Source organism: Bos indicus x Bos taurus, chromosome 1, assembly GCF_003369695.1.
Source record: "Bos indicus x Bos taurus breed Angus x Brahman F1 hybrid chromosome 1, Bos_hybrid_MaternalHap_v2.0, whole genome shotgun sequence".
NCBI classification, from domain to species: Eukaryota; Metazoa; Chordata; class Mammalia; order Artiodactyla; family Bovidae; genus Bos; species Bos indicus x Bos taurus.
The window spans coordinates 140,749,187-140,768,130 of record NC_040076.1 but is presented as its reverse complement, the minus strand read 5'-3'; the positions used below and the strand labels follow the sequence as shown (position 1 = coordinate 140,768,130).

General features: G+C 46.8%; 1 protein-coding gene across 1 annotated transcript in view; it reads right to left on the bottom strand.

Moving 5' to 3' along the window:
• The window catches only part of BACE2 (beta-secretase 2), a 111,168-nt gene extending 92,643 nt beyond the window's left edge, over positions 1-18,525 (bottom strand). The window contains exon 1 of the mRNA XM_027546611.1: positions 18,226-18,525. Coding sequence (XP_027402412.1) covers positions 18,226-18,525 — 300 coding nt within the window. The remainder of the gene's footprint in view (positions 1-18,225) is intronic.
• Positions 18,526-18,944: the final 419 nt, after the last annotated feature.

Sequence of the window (18,944 nt, the reverse complement as noted above, 5' to 3'; positions counted from 1 at the left end):
TGCTTTTGAATATGCTGTCTAGGTTGGTCATAACTTTCCTTCCAAGGAGTAAGCGTCTTTTAATTTCATGACTGCAGTCACCATCTGCAGTGATTTTGGAGCCCCAAAATATAAAGTCTGACACTGTTTCCACAGTTTCCCCATCTATTTCCCATGAAGTGGTGGGGCCGGATGCCATGATCTTCGTTTTCTGAATGTTGAGTTTTAAGCCAACTTTTTCACTCTCCTCTTTCACTTTCATCAAGAGGCTTTTTAGTTCCTCTTCACTTTCTGCCATAACAGTGGTGTCATCTGCATATCTGAGGTTATTGATATTTCTCCCAGCAATCTTTATTCCAGCTTGTGCTTCTTCCAGCCCAGCATTTCTCATGATGTACTCTGCATAGAAGTTAAATAAGCAGGGTGACAATATATTGCCTTGACGTACTCCTTTTCCTATTTGGAACCAGTCTGTTGTTCCATGTCCAGTTCTAACTGTTGCTTCCTGACCTGCATATAGGTTTCTCAAGAGACAGGTCAGGTGGTCTGGTATTCCTATCTCTTTCAGAATTTTCCACAGTTTATTGTGATCCACAGAGTCAAAGACTTTGGCATAATCAATAAGGCAGAAATAGATATTTTTCTGGAACTCTCTTGCTTATCTCATATTTAATTCACATACAAAAATAAGAAATCACAATTGAATTAGGCTTATGAACAGCATCAAAGCAAAAGGTAATGTAAAGCTAGCTTCAAGACTCTGAGGGTACTTTATGTAGAAAACTCTAAAGAAAACACACACAAAAACTATTAGAATTAATGAGTGAATTCAGCACAGTTGAATGATATGAGATTAAAGTACAAATATCTGCTGCTTTTCTATACACTAATGAACTAGCAGAAAGTTTTTAAAATCCAATTTAAAATTATATCAAAAAGAATAAAATACCTAGGAAAAAATTAACCAAGGAAGTGAAAGACCTATACTCTGAAAATTATAAAACACTGATGAGGGAAACTGAAGATGATACAAAGGAAATGGAAAGACATCCAGAGTTCCTGAATTGGAAGAATTAATACTGTCAAAATGGCCATACTCCCCAAAGTAATCTACAGACTTAATATAACCCCTATCAAAATACCCATGATATTTTTCCCAGAACTGGAACAAATAGTCCTAAAATTCAGATGGAATCACAGAAGGCCCCTAATTGTCAAAGCAATCTTAAGAAGAAAACAAAGCTGGAGGAACCACCCTCCCAAACTTCAGACTATATTATAAAGCTATTGTAATCAAAACGGTGTGGTACTGGTACAAAAACAGACACACAGATCAGTGGAACAGAATAGGGAGCCCAGAAATAATCTAATGCACCTATGCCTATGGTCAATTAAACTACGACAAAGGAGGCAAGAATACACAATGGAGAAAAGACAGCCTCTTCAACAAGTTGTGCTTGGAAAACTGGACAGCTACATTTAAAACATGAGATTAGACTATTTCCTCACACCATATACAAAAATAAACTCAAAATAGTTTAAAGACTATTTTGTAAGACTGTTTTTGTAAATGTAAGACCTGAAACTATAAAACTCCTAGAAGAGATCACAAGTAGAACATTCTTTGGTATAAATCATAGCAGTATTTTTTTTGGATCTATTTCCTGAGGCAAAAGAAATAAAAGCAAAAATAAACAAATAGTGTCCGATTAAACTTAAAAGCTTTTGCACAGCAAAGGAAACCATTGACAAAATGAAAAGCCAATCTACAGAATGGGAGAAAATGTTTGTCAATACTATGACAAGGGGTTAATATAAAAAATATATGAACAGTTCATACAACTCAATATAAACATTTTTTTTAATGGCAAGAAGACTTGAATAGACATTTTCCCAAAGATATCATATAGATGGCCAAAAGGCACATGAAAATATGCTCAGCATTATTAATCATCAAAAAAAAGCAAAGCAAAACCACAATGAATATCACTTCACACCTGCTAGAATGAAAGTGAAAGTGAAAGTTGCTCAGCCGTGTCTGACTCTTTGCCACCTAGTGGACTATAGGGTCCATGGAATTCTCCAGGCTGGAATACTGCAGTGGGTAGCCTTTCCCTTCTCCAGGGGATCTTCCCATCCCAGGGATCGAACCCAGGTCTCCTACATTGCAGGCAGATTCATTACCAGCTGAACCAGAAGGGAAGCCCAGGAATACTGGGGTGGATAGCCTATCCCTTCTCCAGTGGATCTTCCCAATCCAGGAATCGAACTGGGGTCTCCTGTATTGCAGGCAGATTCTTTACCAACTGAGCTATCAGGGAAGCCCCCTGCTCGAATGGCCCTCATCAAAAAGTCTACAAGTAGCAAATATTGGCAAGGATGTAGAGGCAAGGAAACCTGTGTACACTGTTGTGGGAATGTAAATTGGTATGGCCATTATGGAAAGCAGTATGGAGGCTCCTCAAAACACAAAACAGAATTACCATATGATCCAACAATCCCATTCCTGGGCATATGTCCAAAGCAAGCAAAAACAGTAATTTGAAAAGGTGCAAGCACCCAATGTTCATAGCAGCATTATTTACCAAAGCCAAGATCGAGAAGCAACTCAAATGTCCATCAACAAAGTAATGGATAAAGATGATATGGTATGTGTGTATACATATGTATGTACACACACGCACATACACCAGAATATTACTCATCCATAACAAGAATGAAATTTGGTTGGCCATTTGCAACAATAGAGAGGGGCCTAGAGACTATCATGCTTAGCGAAATAGGCCAGAGAAAGACAAGCAGTGCATGATATGACTTAGATGTAAAATCTAAAAAACAAAACAAAGGAATATATATAACAAAACAGAAACAGATTCACAGATACAGAAACCATACTAGGGGTTACCAGTGGGGAGAGCGAAGTGGGGATTGGCAAGATCAGGGAAGGGGATTAAGAGATTAAAAACTACTATGTATAACATAGATAACCAACAGGATATATTTTGTATAGCAAAGGGAGTTATAGCCATTATCTTATAATAACATTTAACAGAGTATAATATGTAAAAAATACTGAATCACTATGATGTACATCTGAAACTAATATGATGTTGTAAATCAACTATACTTCAATAATAAAGAAAAAAAGTGGAGTTTCTCTACTCACTCTTGGGTGCAGCTCAGAGGTGGTGCTAACCAAAGAAGCCACAGGAAATAAGTGACTACCAGTGATCACTGGCTGTGCTGACCCCCAGAAACCCCCCCACAGACCTCTGGTGAATCTGGGTTGGAGCATGAGGCCCAGATTTGAGGTTCAGCAGGTCCCTTCCTCCCTGGAGGCCTGAACATAAATACTGGGATTTCTGTTCTGCAGCCAGCCTCATGGTTCATAAGCCTAGGACAGTGAGCGTTCAAAGAGGCAGAGATGAGTTGGTTCCAACTGCAGTGCCCACTCAGACATGGAGGGGAAGGTAAGGATCCCTCCTCTACCAACAGCCCAGTCATTGGGCACTGCAGTGTCTCCTGTTTGGGTGGAGTGAGCAAGGAGGAGGGGTAATGGAAGTCACATCTTACAGGATGAATGAGCCAAAATGCACATACACTTACTGATCAAAGGATGACAGAAAACATTTGATATTTTTTGCAATTTGTGTATACTGGAGAATTGATGTTATGGAGACTATAAGCAAACGGTCACATAGGGAATTCTTAAACACACATGGGGGCCACCCTTGGTGAACATGGTTATGGGTTAGATGACATGTCAGTGTCCGTGGACCAGGAACTTGGCAGTTTCGTGACCTTGGCAGCCCCACTCCTCCACATCACACGGCGTCGGCCACTCAAAGGGTTTTGAAAATCCTTATGTTCAGAGCATTTGATCTTCAAAGGAAGTTTTGTGGTTGTTTTTAACCTCAAACAAAATCTCCCTTTGCCCCCCAACCATTTTGTCCCAGTGCTTACAAGTCACATCTTCCTCTTCCAGAAAAAAGTTCAAAGTACACACAGCAATGGCTCACTCCGGACTGACTCACAGAGGCTTTCGTGAGTTAGATTCTAGAACACTCCAGGAAGTTAGGATTGGGGAAGCAGAGCTTTAAAACTCTGCTTTGTGACTCCTGAGCCAAAATGATGCTCTTAAGTGCATTTGGTGGTAGAGAATAATCATTTTTTTATTCCTCACATATTAGCCCAGCCTGGGCCAGCCTTGGTTACAGGCAGGAGGGATGTAGTGACCACAGTACACTGTGCTGATGCCAATGGCTCTGAAGCCTCCTGGGACACGGCCTGACAGCTTCTCTGCCAGTGGCTGCAGGACCACAAACGCAACCTCTGTTAGCCCTCACCCAGGACCCACAGGAGTGGGCGATAAATGCCCAGCTCCCTCTCCCTTCAACTGGAACAGCTGAGTCTAGGCACCATTCCCTCTCAAGAGATCCTGGGGGACTGAGCCCACCACCCACACCTGTAACCTCTCCCTCCCAACACTTCCCCTCCCCGCACTGCCCCAAACTCTGTGCACCATTCCTGGAATCACCTCTCGAGTGAACTGCCCACCTCACATCCTTTCTCTGTTTCCAAGGGAACCCAACCCAAGGCCCACCTCACATCCTTTCTCTGTTTCCAAGGGAACCCAACCCAAGGCACCATCTAAGTGGTTGCCTGCACCCTGCCTCCTCTCAGGCACCCTGAGTTTAACTTCCCTTTCTAACTCAGAAACTCTCCTCCACATATTTAACTACCCGCCCCCAACTCCTCACACCCTGCACACCCTTGGCCTAAAGCATGTTTTCACACTTTGCAAGGCCTTTGTTCTAATAGAATTGAATCTCAAAGCACAATTAAAAAACAGATGAAGAGGGATGGTATGGGGAGGGAGGAGGGAGCGGGGTTCAGGATGGGGAACACGTGTACACCCGTGGTGGATTCATGTTGTTGTATGGCAAAACCAATAAAATATTGTAAAGTAATTAACCTTCAATTAAAATAAATAAATTTATATTAAAAAAAATAAAAACAGATGAAGGTGAATCAGCTCTTCCTGTTGTTCAGTTGCCAAGTTGTGTCTGACTCTTTGCAACCCCAGGGACTGAAGCACACCAGGCTTCTCTGTCCTTCACTATCTCCCAGAGTGTGCTCAAACTCATGTCCATTGAGTCAATGATGCCATCCAAACATCTCATACTCTGTCACCCTCTTCTCCTCCTGCCCTCAATCTTTCCCATCATCAGGGGCTTTTCCAATGAGTTGGCTCTTCGAATCAGCTCCATATATATATATATATATATATATACACACATACATACATACATACATATATCCCTTCCATCTCAAGCTCACCTCCTCCATCCCAACACTCTAGGTCATCACAGAGCACCCAGCTGAGCCCCCTGTGCTACACAGCAAAGCAATTATACTCCAATTAAAAACTTTTAAAAAATAAAAATTAAAAAAACAAAACTTTATGTTTCTGAGGAAATTTTGTTAACAATAAAGAAAACAAGAAATTTCTCTTAAAAAAAAAAACAAAACAAAACAGATGAATGAGGAATTGCATCAAAAACCGGGCACATCAGAGTGACTCCCCACGGCCCAGGACGCTGGTGCTGTGTGCTCTCCGGCCACAGCCTTCACCTGTCTGGTTTCATCCTGGAACATGGGCCCCTTTTCGAAAGGGGTCTTTATCCAAGCCCATCACCAAACATTCTGTTTACTGTCTTTACAATCTATCTTCTCAATAAGCACATAGATCCTAGGAAAACAAGGGCTGTCTTGGTGGAGTTGACTGTCACATCTCAGGGCTTGGAATAGGGCCTGGTATACAGTAGGTGCGTAATAAATATGCCAAATGAAGGAATAAATCATGCTCATCCTTTGAATCTAGTTCAAGATTCTCTCATCTCTTCAGTCCCCAGGCACTTGAGTTAGAAGTGCCTTACAGCATCTGGCAAGAACTAGGACATTAGGAACAAGACGGCATTGCAACAATCAAGAGACCCACAAGCACAGGCCTGTTGCCACAGCCCGCTCCGGCCCACACGGATGCTTCTGACAGACAGTCTCCCTACTGCTCTGAGCAGTCACTACAGGCCTGCTGAGCTGCAGTGCTGAGTTGCCAGGATTTCAGATCCCTGGTACTCCTGGCTTTTGGAAGCAGATAATATTTTGTTGGGGGAGGGGCTCTGTCCTGTGTATTGCTGGGCTCCACCTACCAGATGCCAGTGTCACCCCCCAAATTGTGACAGCCAAAAACATCCCAGAAGCAGAAGATATTAAGAAGAGGGGGCAAGAGTACATACACAGAAAAACTATACAAAAAAGATTTTCATGACCCAGATAACCACGATGGTATGATCACTCACCTAAAGCAAGACATCCTGGAATGTGAAGTCAAGTGGGCCTTAGGAAGCATCACTACGAACAAAGCTAGTGGAGGTGATGGAATTCCAGTTGAGCTATTTCAAATCCTAAAAGATGATGTTGTGAAAGTGCTGCACTCAATATGCCAGCAAATTTGGAAAACACAGCAGTGGCCACAGGACTGGAAAAGGTGAGTTTTCATTCCAATCCCAAAGAAAGGCAATCACACGGACCACAGCCTGGTCTAACTCAGTGAAACTAAGCCATGCCCTGTGAGGCCATCCAAGACGGGGGGGTCATGGTGAAGAGGTCTGACAGAATATGGTCCACTGGAGAAGGGAGTGGCAAACCACTTCAGTATTCTTGCCTTGAGAACCCCATGAACAGTATGAAAAGAATGTTCATAATACCACATAACTGCACTCATCTCACATGCTAGCAAAGTAATGCTCAAATTCTCCAAGCCAGGCTTCAACAGAACGTGAACCATGAACTTCCAGATGTTGAAGCTGGATTTAGAAAAGGCAGGGGAACCAGAGATCAAATTACCAATATCCGTTGGATCACTGAAAAAGCAAGAGAATTCCAGAAAAACATATACTTCTGCTTTACTGACTATGCCAAAGCCTTTGACTGTGTGGATCACAACAAATTGTGGAAAATTCTTAAAGAGATGGGAATACCAGACCACTTTACCTGCCTTCTGAGAAATATGTATGCAGAACAAGAAACAACAGTTAGAACTGGACATGGAACAAAAGACTGGTTCCAAATTGGGAAAGGAGTATGTCAAGGCTGTATATTGTCACTCTGCTTATTTAACCTACATGCAGAGTACATCATGTGAAATGCTGGGCTAAATGAAGCACAAGCTGGAATCAAGATTGCCAGGAGAAATATCAATAACCTCAGACAGGTAGATGACATCACCCTTATGGCAGAAAGTGAAGAAGAACTAAAGAGCCTCTTGATGAAAGTGAAAGAAGAGAGTGAAAAAGCTGGATTAAAACTCAACATTCAGAAAACTAAGATCATGGCATCTGGTCCCATCACTTCATGATAAATAGATGGGGAAACAATGGAAAGAGTGAGAGACTTCATTTTCTCGGGCTCCAAAATCACTGCAGATGGTGACTGCAGCCATGAAATTAAAAGACACTTGCTCCTTGGATGAAAAGCTATGACCAACCTAGACAGCATATTAAAAAGCAGACACATTACTTTGACAAAAAAGGTCCATCTAGTCAAAGCTATGGTTTTTCCAGTAGTCATGTATGCATGTGAGAGTTGGACTATAAAGAAAACTGACAACAAAGAATTGATGCTTTTGAACCATGGTGTTGGAGAAGACTCTTGAGAGTCTCCTGGACTGAAAGGAGATCCAACCAGTCCATCCTAGAGGAAATCAGTCCTAAATATTCATTGGAAAGACTGATGGTGAAGCTGAAACTCCAATACTTTGGCCACCTGATGAGAACTGACTCATTGGAAAAGACCCTGATGCTGGGAAAGATTGAAGGTGGGAAGAGAAGGGACAACAGAGAATGAGAGGGTTGGATGGCATCATGGACTCAATGGACATGGGCTTGAATAAGCTCCAGGAGTTGGTGATGGACAGAGAAGCCTTTTTTTTTTTTTTTTTTTTTTTAGGGAAGCCTGGTGTACTGCAATACATGGGGTCACAAAGAGTCAGACACAACTGAGCAACTGAACTGAACTGACTACACTTAAAAATATCTCCATGGATTGCCCAGTGACCCCTGCAGGACAGTTTCCCAGACTGTGACCTGACCTGCCAGATCCAACCAGTCCATTCTAAAGGAGATCAGTCCTGGGTGTTCATTGGAAGGACTGATGCTAAAGCTGAAATTCCAATACTTTGTTTGGCCACCTCATGCGAAGAGTTGACTCACTGGAAAAGACTCTGATGCTGGGAGGGATTGGGGCCAGGAGGAGAAGGGGACGACAGAGGATGAGATGGCTGGATGGCATCACCAACTCGATGGACATGAGTTTGAGTGAACTCCGGGAGTTAGTGATGGACAGGGAGGCCTGGCGTGCTGCGATTCATGGGGTCGCAAAGAGTCAACGCGAGTGAGCGACTGAACTGAACTGAGTTAGACTTACTTGCTACCTCTGATATAAAGCTCGATACCAGCACCTTTTGAGAGGGCTGGAAGCCCAGAAGCCAACACTCACATCACTCACATTTCCTTTTTTTTTTTCTTTTAAAGAATTTTTTTGATGTGGACCATTTCTAAACTCTTTATGAATTTGTTACAGTATTGTTTCTGTTTTATATTTTGGCTTTTTGGCCCCAAGGCATGTAGGATCTTAGCTTAGTGACCAGGGATCAGACCTGCAAACTTTGCATGGGAAGGCAAATCCCCAACCACTGGACTGCCCAGGAAATTTCTGCTTTAGTGAAAATGACCACTATCCTCTTGAAGACAGCAGGCTGCAAAACAAGTGTTACTAGAACCAATTGTAACAATTTCTTATCTGTGCTGGAAGAGTGCCCAGATGGTGGCACCCATCAAACAAACAAATGGATACATTTTGGCAACAAGGTAACCACAGGATGGGTGAGGAAGCCCCAGAAACTTTGGCAAACAGAAAAGTGGAACATCTGCAGAATCTTATCATTTAAAATATGGCACTTAGATGTGTATGTCTCTTAAACTTTCATTTTCCTAGTAATTCATTTTCATTGATTTACAAATTACTGCTCAGGACAGACTGCAAATTTCAAAAGGACGAAGTCAGCACAGAGAATTTTGAACAGCAGGGCTTTAGAGCTCTTGCTCTGCAGAAAGTGCATACCACCTTTCCAAATTGCCAAATGCAAGCAAGCGTCTGGAACACAACTTTCTGGAGGTAGAGATTTCCTAAACAGTCAGCACTCGTGCTAAGTAACCAGCCATATGCGACTCCTTGGGACCCTATGGACGATAGCCTGCCAGGCTCCTCTTCCATGGGATTCTCCAGGCAAGAATACTGCAGTCGGATGTCATTTCCTCCCTCAGGGGATCTTCCCCATCCAGGCTTTTCTTCCCCACCCAGGCTTTGAACCCATGTCTCTTACATCTCCTGTGTTGACAGGCAGGTTCTTTACTACTAGCGGTACCTCACACTTAACCAACCAGGCTTCAGGAAGAATAAAGAACCTGCTGCTTCCGCTCAGGAAATCACATGGCAGAGGAGACTGTCTCTGTCACGGCCTGCAAACAGCATCCCAGGGCTGAGACCAGGCCAGCCACTGAAGGGGCGGGGGTGGGAGATGCAATCCAGGGCAGACTCCCAGGCCTCGGTGCAGACTGTCCTGTCCGGTCGGTCTGGATTGGGTCTTGGGAATCTGAATTTTTAACCAACTCTACAAAGTGTGCTTGCTTCCCAGGTGGCTCAGTGGTAAAGAATCTGCCTGGATCGGGAAGACCCCCTGGAGTAGCAGCTGGCAACCCACTCCAGTATTCTTGCCTGAAAAACCCCATGGCCAGAGGAGCCTGGAGGGCTACAGTCCATGGTGCTGCAGAAGAGTCGAACAGAACTGAGAGACTAAACAACAACAGCCAGGTGTGTTTGGTCCCCACCCCGCCGCCCGTGGCCAGCTGGTTTACAAAGTAAGAACTCCGGCTCTGGCCTTCCAACCAGCACCACGCGGCCTGCCTGCTTCCCATGGCCTGAACCAGGTTCCGCATCTTCACAGACCCCACGTGACGCACCTGCAAGCAGCTGCTGAAAATTAGAGCTATCGGAAGGGCTCACAAACAAAAGAGATTATAATCACTGAGTGTTGGGGCTTCTAGAAGGCATCTCAGGTCCCCCAGTCCAATCCCCTAATTTACAGGTGAGGAAACTGAGGCCCGAGCAGCTGGAGAACTTGCTCATCCACACCAGTATTTGGCGAGCAGACTTTCCGGGACCAGCACCAGAAACGCCTAATTCCCCAAGGCTGACAAGCGGGAGACGGTGGCTTGTCAGGCTGAGAAAAGCTAATGAATTTCCCCAGGAGACAGCTCAATGTAGCAAAGATGGCTCTGAACGTTCCCTCTGCGGCTTGGGGGATCCACACCTCCTTCACAAAGCAGCAGCTTACCAATTCCATTCCGGCAGCACATCCTGCCTTGAAAGGGAGTCAGAGCTGATTATCCCGCTCCCCTGAGGCTGCCTGGAAAACTTGGATTCGATCCTTTCCACCCTTTCCCCCCACGGTGCCACTTTCTGAAGGGGCTGCTTTGTGGTTGTTCTCTTGGGCTTCTGGCACAGGGTTGGCAGGGCAGACAAACTGAAGCAGTTTTCAACCCCCTCCCAAGAAGGCCATTTATCCAGCACAGGGCTGAGGTGGGCTGGAGGTCTACAGGGTCCCTGCTATTGTGTTAGTTGCTCTGCTGCTGCTGCTGCTAAGTCACTTCAGTCGTGTCCAACTCTGTGCAACCCCATAGACGGCAGCCCACCAGGCTCCCCTGTCTCTGGGATTCTCCAGGCAAGAACATGGGAGTGGGTTGCCGTTTCCTTCTCCAATGCATGAAAGTGAAAAGTCAAAGTGAAGTCGCTCAGTCATGTCTGACTCTTAGCGACCCCATGGACTGCAGCCTACCAGGCTCCTCCATCCATAGGATTTTCCAGGCAAGCATACTGGAGTGGGTTGCCCTGTCCAACTCTTTGTGACCCCATGGACTATAGCCCACCAGGCTCCTCTGTCCATGGGGATTCTCCAGGCAAGAATACTGGAGTGGGTAACCATTCCCTTCTACAGGGGATCTTCCTGACCCAGGGATTGAACCTGCATCTCCTGCATTGCAGGCAGATTCTTTACCATCTGAGCCTGCGGGGTCCTTAGGAGGGCCGGGTATAAATCCTCCTGTGCGTCCTCAGACGAGTGTGAGATGGAGTGAGAGGTTCCCACTGCCCTTTACGATGAAGCCAGCCCAGGGCACCACCCCTTAACACTGCAGACAGTCCTCTTCATCTTCCTAAACCGGCAGGACTGAGATTGTGTGTTTCCACATACAGGTATATGATGCACCGTATAATAAAACTCAGAAACACGCAACCTGATACCTGTGCAGGGCAGCAAGCATTAACTCAGAAACAAACCTACTAGCTTTGTTTCTCTCCTGTAGTGATGTCATCCCTCCAATAGTCTCTTTACTCTTCGAGAACTCCAAAAGCAAAAAAAAAAAAAAAACACTATTTTTTATTAAGTAGTGATAGATTTAAAAAAAAAGTCAAATAGTCCATCTGGGCCAGGAGATGAGGAACGGAAGCCACGTGACAGCCAGTCTAACCGTGTGCCACACACACATTTCCCACAGCTTGGGAAATGGCCCGGAATATGGCACACACACCCTTACTCACACTGCGTGTGTGTGTGCAATCCAGCTCTTTGTCACCCCATGGACTGTAGCCTACCAGGCTCCTCGGTCCATGGGATTCTTCAGGCAGGAATACTGGAGTGGGTTACCATGCTCTCCTGCAGGGAATCTTCCCAACTCGGACTGAACCTGCGTGTCTTAAGTCTCCTGCATTGGCAGGCACATTCTTTACCAGTAGCTCCACCTGGGAAGCCCTACTCGCACTGCACCATCGTGATGTATGCACAAGGCACGGAAGCCCAGGTGGGCCATCCACCTGCCTCACAGGTGTGTTCCATTTCCCAGGTGGTATCTAGTGTCACTATCGAACAATGATTCCAGTGTCAACATCCAGCCTGGGCTGGGCAGGCAGGGCAGAGAGAGTGTAAGGAGGGACCTGTGACAGATGGCAGGGGAGCCAAGTGTATGCAGAAGGCCCATTGTTCATCCTAAACGGGGGCTCTTAGGCTCAAGGGAGCAGTGGCTTGCTCACCATCAGATAAGACCCAATGCCTCCCTCTGCTGCCCTCTGCTTGGGGCCGGGGCGAGAGTCAGCAGCCATGACCCCCAACCTCAGCCCAGGGGGACCCTGAATCCAAAGGCTTGACCTGCTCCTTTCAGTGTCTGAGACATAAAATAAACCCCAAGGTGTTCTGCTCCACCCCACGGGGAAGGGAAAATTGTGTCACCTCTAAAGCCCTCTCCTCAGGTCCAACACAGTCCACTGTGGACACAGCCCACCGTGGAGAAGAAATCAACCATAGCAGTGGCTCAACTAGACCTTCCTCTTTTGGTTTTAGCTACACTGGGTTCAGCGATCATTCTAGGAGCAAACAGGAAGCCCAGAGGAGGTCGAGCCACCTTCTGACAACACAGGAAGCCAGGCAGAAGTCAAGAAAGGGCTGTGGATGCTTCACGGAAAAGCATGTGTATTTCGTATCATAGATTCCATTGAAAGGGGAGGACAGATGCCTTCCAAAGTCTTTATGACATGAAATGCAAGCTTACAGCATGAGTATCTGTGAGTCATAGGTATTTAAACACCAGTAATCGGAGCCTGCCTAAGTGGGCTTTTCCCAGGTTATGCAATGATTCCAGCAATTCTGGAATTAATGCAACATGACAAGAGGCATTTTAAAATTTTAAGTGATTACTCTCTAGTGAGGAAAAGGACAATGAAATACAGAAAATAACCCCAAACCTTCCCCTCCTCGACCTCCTGCCCTGTCCCACAGTGCAATATCGTGTCACAGACTGTGTCAACATAGCGCCAAAACCACCATGTGCTGTGGCCTTTGATGAAAATTACAGTTGAATTCCAAATTAAAATAATAGGCAATTAAAAGATGGGAGAGAATGAAAGGAAAAAGATCCACAGAATGATAAACTTAGAATGAACTTGAGTGGATTAAATTATGTGTCCCCCTGAACCACCACCAAACAGAAATGTTAAAACCCTGAACCCATGACCTGTCTTGAGAGTTAAAATCAAGCCACAACGAGGTTGGACTGGGTCAGGACAGGTCCTAATCCAATGACTGCTGTTCTCATAAGAGGAGGCCGATTTGGACATAGAAACACACAAGGGGTCTGGGGTGGGGGAGTGATGTTACAGGAAGACAGAGGAAGGGATGGGAGGATGCAAGTAGGAGCCAAGAAACAGCACGGACTGCCTGGAGCCACCAGCAGCTGGAAGAGGCAGGAAGGATCCACCCTCAGAGCCTTTGGAGGGAGTGCAGTCCTGCTGATACTTTGATTTTGAACTCCTGGCCTCCAGAACTGTGAGACAGTACGTTTCTATCGTTCTAAGTCACCTAGTTTGTGTTCTTCCATTACAGCAGCTGCGGAAAACTTAAAATATTATCAACCAATGGGAAAGGGTAAGCACAGGGAGGTTGTCACCTGCCCATCGTCACGTATGAAATATCACTAGGACCCAGGACACGGCAGTGGCTCCAGGGTGCTTCCCACTATGCCCAAGTCATTCACAGGCAAATGAAGGTGGTTCTTTAAAAACAAAAGTCATTGCAGGGACTTCGCTGGTGGTCCAGTGGCCAAGACTTCATGCTCCCATTGGAGGGGGCCAAGGTTCAATTCCTCATCAGGGAACTAGATTTACAACTGAACATCCTGCATGCAACAACGAGGAGTTTGCACACCACAGCTACATGCTGTAACTAAAAATCCCTGATGCCTCAAGACCCAGTGCAGCCAAATAAATAAACAAACATTTTGGTGGGGCCGGGAGGGCAGGGGAAGTCACTGCATTTCAAATAGCAGCATGCAGAGCAGTGAAATCTTCAGACTGTGGACCCAGGTAGACCTGATGGTTAAAGTCAGCCCAGCTGTTCACCAGCGTGGCCTCGGACAAATGACCTGGCTTCTCTGAGCCTCAGTTTCCCCATCTGAAAACCGACTCAAACAACCGTACGTACTTCACAGGGCTGGTGAGAGTAAGAATGAGGTAATCTGGGCAAAATGCTTAGCGTGGTGTTCAGCACCCAATCAGCCTGAAATCAAGGTTAGCTATCAATACACAGTCGTTAACAATTTCTCAGATTCTGCCTCTCCAAGTTGTTTGGAGCAGATTCCTGGGCTTGGTATTTCACGGTCCTCTGTAAGGAGACCTTTGATGTTGAATTATTATTCCAAAGCTCAGGAAGGGCAACTTCCCCCACCTCAAGGAGCTAGTGGGAACCTAGTTTTGGTTTCTGGCTCTTTCCAGGCGAGTCATCCATCCTGGCTTCATTGTCTTTAGTCATTTACCTTCTCAATTTGCTCCATCAAATTTCTTCTTGTTGGCCTTTTTCCAGCCTCCCCTGAAGTGAGTTTAATGTAATCTGGGGACACTGGGTGGCTTATTCTGAAAAAGGCATACCTTTAAATTGTATATGAAGGATATATCATATCTTCAGTCCAAAGTCTTTCAGGTAACTGTGAACTGAGAAGCCAATAAGCCCATGTGCTATGATTGAAATGTGCATCCCCTAATAATTTGTGAGCTCTTTACCTTCAAATGTTTAAACCCCAAAATCACTTTGCTGTCTGTTTTATCCATATTAGTGGAGATGACAGAAAATCTTTCAACAGAAACCCAAAAGGCTTTTTGAAGCCATTACCAGGTACAAAGCCTCAGACCTTTAGCTTCTCTGGTTGGATTTATTGTGTCAGCATGAAAGTCTTTTTAAAAAAAATAATGGAAATTGCTGTAATTATAATCACTTTAGAACACCATTATTATTATTAATAAGACCAAATTACATGGTTCAAGCAGCTGCTGGTTCTCTCCTGTTAGAAGGAAGTCATGTAATGGTATCAGAGCCCCAGCTCTCATCTCCATGCCAACATGGGGCTGCTCACACACGTGCTTCCGGGTGGATGCCTGTGATGTCTTGGAAGGGTGTCAGGCTGAAAGAGGGACCCCAGCTCTTGATTAACGCACCCAGGGACTGAGCACATTCCCAGCCTTTCCCAGGAGAGAGCAAGGAGCATGGGGCTCTGGTTCCTGTTGAATCTTCTTGTACGTTCTCTCCCACGCACACCTGGATCCAATTATTCAGGATGCCGAGGCTTGAGCATCACCCTGAAGGAAGGGGATGCACGGAGAGGTGGCTGGGTCTGGGAGAGTCCAGTCTGGGTCATATGTTAAGTTCCTAATATCTGAGGGTGCACAGTTCGGGGATCTCTGGTTGATGAGAAAAACAAGTGGCCCAAAACCAAAGAAAATAAGTCAGAAGGGAGGAAGTGAAGGGACCCAGTGTTTGCCAGGTCATTGAGAACTTGGGTTCTGGAGTCCAATGGCCTGGGTTCAACTTGTGCTGCTTTCTAGAGCTTTGCTTTTGCCTTGTCCCACTGCCGTGGGAAAGCCACTCAACTCCAAGCTTCAGCTGTGCTGTCTACTAGATGGGGGTAAGAACTTGGGGCCCTTTTGAGGATTCCTGGGGAAGGCACCTGTAAGGCATGTAACACAAGGGGAGCCCTCCACATGATCCATGACTATCCCTTCATTTTCAAAAGATTCTCTTGAATCTACAACTCCATTTTTCTCTCCACCTAAGCAAGTTTTATTTTAGGCTTCAGAAAATCAGCAGAGCATATATGCAGGACTCTTGGCAATTAACAGAGCAGAAAAACTTCCATTAAGTTCAGAAGTCACCTACAGCTGCCCCCTCTTGCCTGTTATAGACCCCCAGTTAGTGGCCTGAGATGTTTCAGGAGGAGGCAGACAGAATGAATTCTGATTTACTTGTCATTAACACCTAAGAGTTTACAGTAGGCATTTGGAATGAGCACACATGAATTCTGCTATAAAGCAGCTTATTACTAAATCAGGCCAAGGAAAAGGCACAGAATATTTCATTTCCCGTCAAATGTAAAAATTAAATCTGGATTGTTAAAAAGAGCCTTCCCTGGAAACATGAGAATGTATAACTGAGAAGTAACCTTGAATGAACTACTTCCTTGGCCTCAGTAAAGACAGCAGCATAAGATACTCAATGCATTCTTCTTAATTCAATAAACTTCGTCATTTTAGAGTAAAGGTGATTGGACTAATTAATAAAGACAAACTATTATTTGAGAGTCCCTTGGACAGCAAGAAGATCCAGCCAGTCCATCCTAAAGGATATCAGTCTTGAATATTCTTTGGAAGCACTGATACTGAAACTCCAATACTTTGGCCACCTAATGCGAAGAACTGACTCATTTAAAAAGACCCTGATGCTGGGAATGATTGAAGGCATGAGGAGAAGGGGACAACAGAGGTTGAGATGGTTGGATGGCATCACCGACTCAATGGACATGAGTTTGAGTAAACTCTGGGAGTTGGTGATGGACAGGGAGGCCTGGTGTGCTGCAGTCCATGGGGTCGAAAAGAGATATTACTGATCGACTGAACTGAACTGAACTTTGGGTGTCAGGACCCACATTGCCCAGATTAATTTTTGTTGTTGAGTCACTCAGTTCTGTACAAGGGATTTCCCACTCAAGAATACTGGAGTAGGTTGCTATAGCTGAAAAAATTCTCTTCCACTCAAAACATCAAGACACACATTCCCAGGTGGTAATGATTATTTGTTCCAAAAGATTATCCTTGGGCCACAAGAGAGGTTCACCCTCAATATCTCAGCGAAATCTGAAAAATGAAATGTACCAGACTCTCACTGCCAGCGCATGATCTCACATGGTGGCCTTCACCAGTACCAACCTCTCCTGGCCAAGTTAAGCTTTGTCAGCTGACTCCCTCCCCCTCGACTTCCCACTGCCCCCCAGCCATCCTCCACCGGAGATGCCAAAAACAGCCCTTAGATGAAAGGCAACCAGAATCAAAGTTTTGAGCCGCAATACATTTTTGAAGGCTTTTTTCTTTTCAACTAATTAAACAAGTATAGAAGTTATTCAGTGGGGTTTCTTTTTTTAAAGAGATTAGCATGGCATGTCTTTCCTCTTAAGAAAGTCTTGAATAATTTAATTAGAATTACACCGAAGTCATGAGTATGTGCTATTTATGGAGGAATCACAGCTGAATTAAAAACCAAATGACAATGTTAAAAATAAAAATAAAGCATCTTCAGACAGCATATTCAATCGATAAGAAAAACTTGACTTGAAATCACAGATTGAGTAGTTTGGAAGGAGGAGGGGAGCCAAATCTACTCCTAGGATTTGGTTTTTCTTAAAATGACCGGGCCTGGGCACATGGGTTTCTTGCTACAAAAAAGTGCTAATAACTGAAAATCAGGATAAGATCGCTGTTTGATTTTAATTTGTCATTGGGAGACCACTTGGTCTCCGGAAGCCTGACTCAGCCCATGTTTTTTCCCAGTCCCTTTACTGCATTTAGCACGTTCCATACACGTGCATAGACTCTTCCATCAGTGCTGAGGACCCGGGCAGCCTGGAGCCGCTGGGCAGCTCGGAGGAAACTGACAAGCCAACTCGGAGAGAGCAAAGTGGCGCCGTGGAAGCACGGCTCCTTCCACCGGCAGCCAGCGAGCCAGCCTGCTAAGACAGCGTTACTTTGAGCTGAGATAAAGCAAGAATCCCTTGTAAGGGGTACCGCGCCGTTGGAGGCTGGCCACGAGCCTCCTGAGCGATGAGACAGCACGGGGGTGGGGGTGGGAATATTAGCGCAAAGTGATTTCCCCCGGATCAGCAGCATCGCTCCCTGGGCCCACCAAACAGTCTCTTCGCTGAAAAGAGGTGTCGCTCGCCAGGGGCAATGCCGTTAGAGGCAAGTTATAGGTCTCTCGCCTTGCAGGCACATGGTGAGGAAGAGCTAACAAGTTCGGAAGCACGCACCCCAGCTGCGCCGGGGGCTGGGCAGCTCCGCATCCCGAGTGCGCGCGCCCCGACTCCCGACCTGGAGCCCCGCTGGGTCCCCAAGATCTTCTCTCCGGGGACAGCTGCTGCTGCTTTATGGGAGACGCTAAGCTGCGGGGGAGGCACAGCTGGGCGCCCCCAAAAGTCCCCCAGAAGCCCTCGGCTGCAGGGCGCCTGGTCGGAGAGGGCTGGCGAGCGCGCACCGACCTACCTTCTGCGGGGGGGTCCCGATCTGCATCTCCAGGTAGTAGCCGCGGCCAGAGTCCCCCTGCAGGTTATCCACCATGGCCAAGAAGTTGGCCGCACCCCCAGCGGGCTCCAGGGCGAGCGCCAGGCCGTCCGCGCGGGGCTCAGCAGGGGGTCCGGGCCCCGGGGTAGGCACAGCCCCTCGGCTCGTGGCCGAGGCCACCCGGAGAGGCAGCGTGAAGGGCGCGGAGGCCAGCGCCGGGGCCGCTCGTAGGAGCCACTGAGCCAGCAGCGGCAGCAGCAGCGCCCGGGCCAGCGCGCCCATGCCCGCGGCGGGGCTCGGGGGGCGCGCTGGGCCGGGCCGGTCCCGTCCGGCGACAGCGGCTCAGCGACTCGGCGGCGTGCGGGACTGCGGGGCAGGGCTGGGCGCGCAGCGGGGCCGGCGGCGGCGGACCGGAGGAGGAGGACCGAGAAGGAGGCGCGGCCGGAGCGGGAGGAGGAGGCGCCGGAGCCGCCCCAGCCCGCGCCAAGTTCTGCAAGTTGGTCGCCGCTGCCCCCTCTGGCGGGCGGCGGCTGCCCCACAAGGGCCGGGCCCCTCCCTGCCCCGGCCAAGGTCAAAGCGAGGCGCGGGGTGCGCCCGGGTCCCCTCAGGGTGGCCCCGTTCACCCTTGCTCGTCTCGGGCGGCGCCTCTTTCCCGGGAAACTCGAGTCCCCAATTTCCTCGGAACGCGCCCCGCTGCCGCG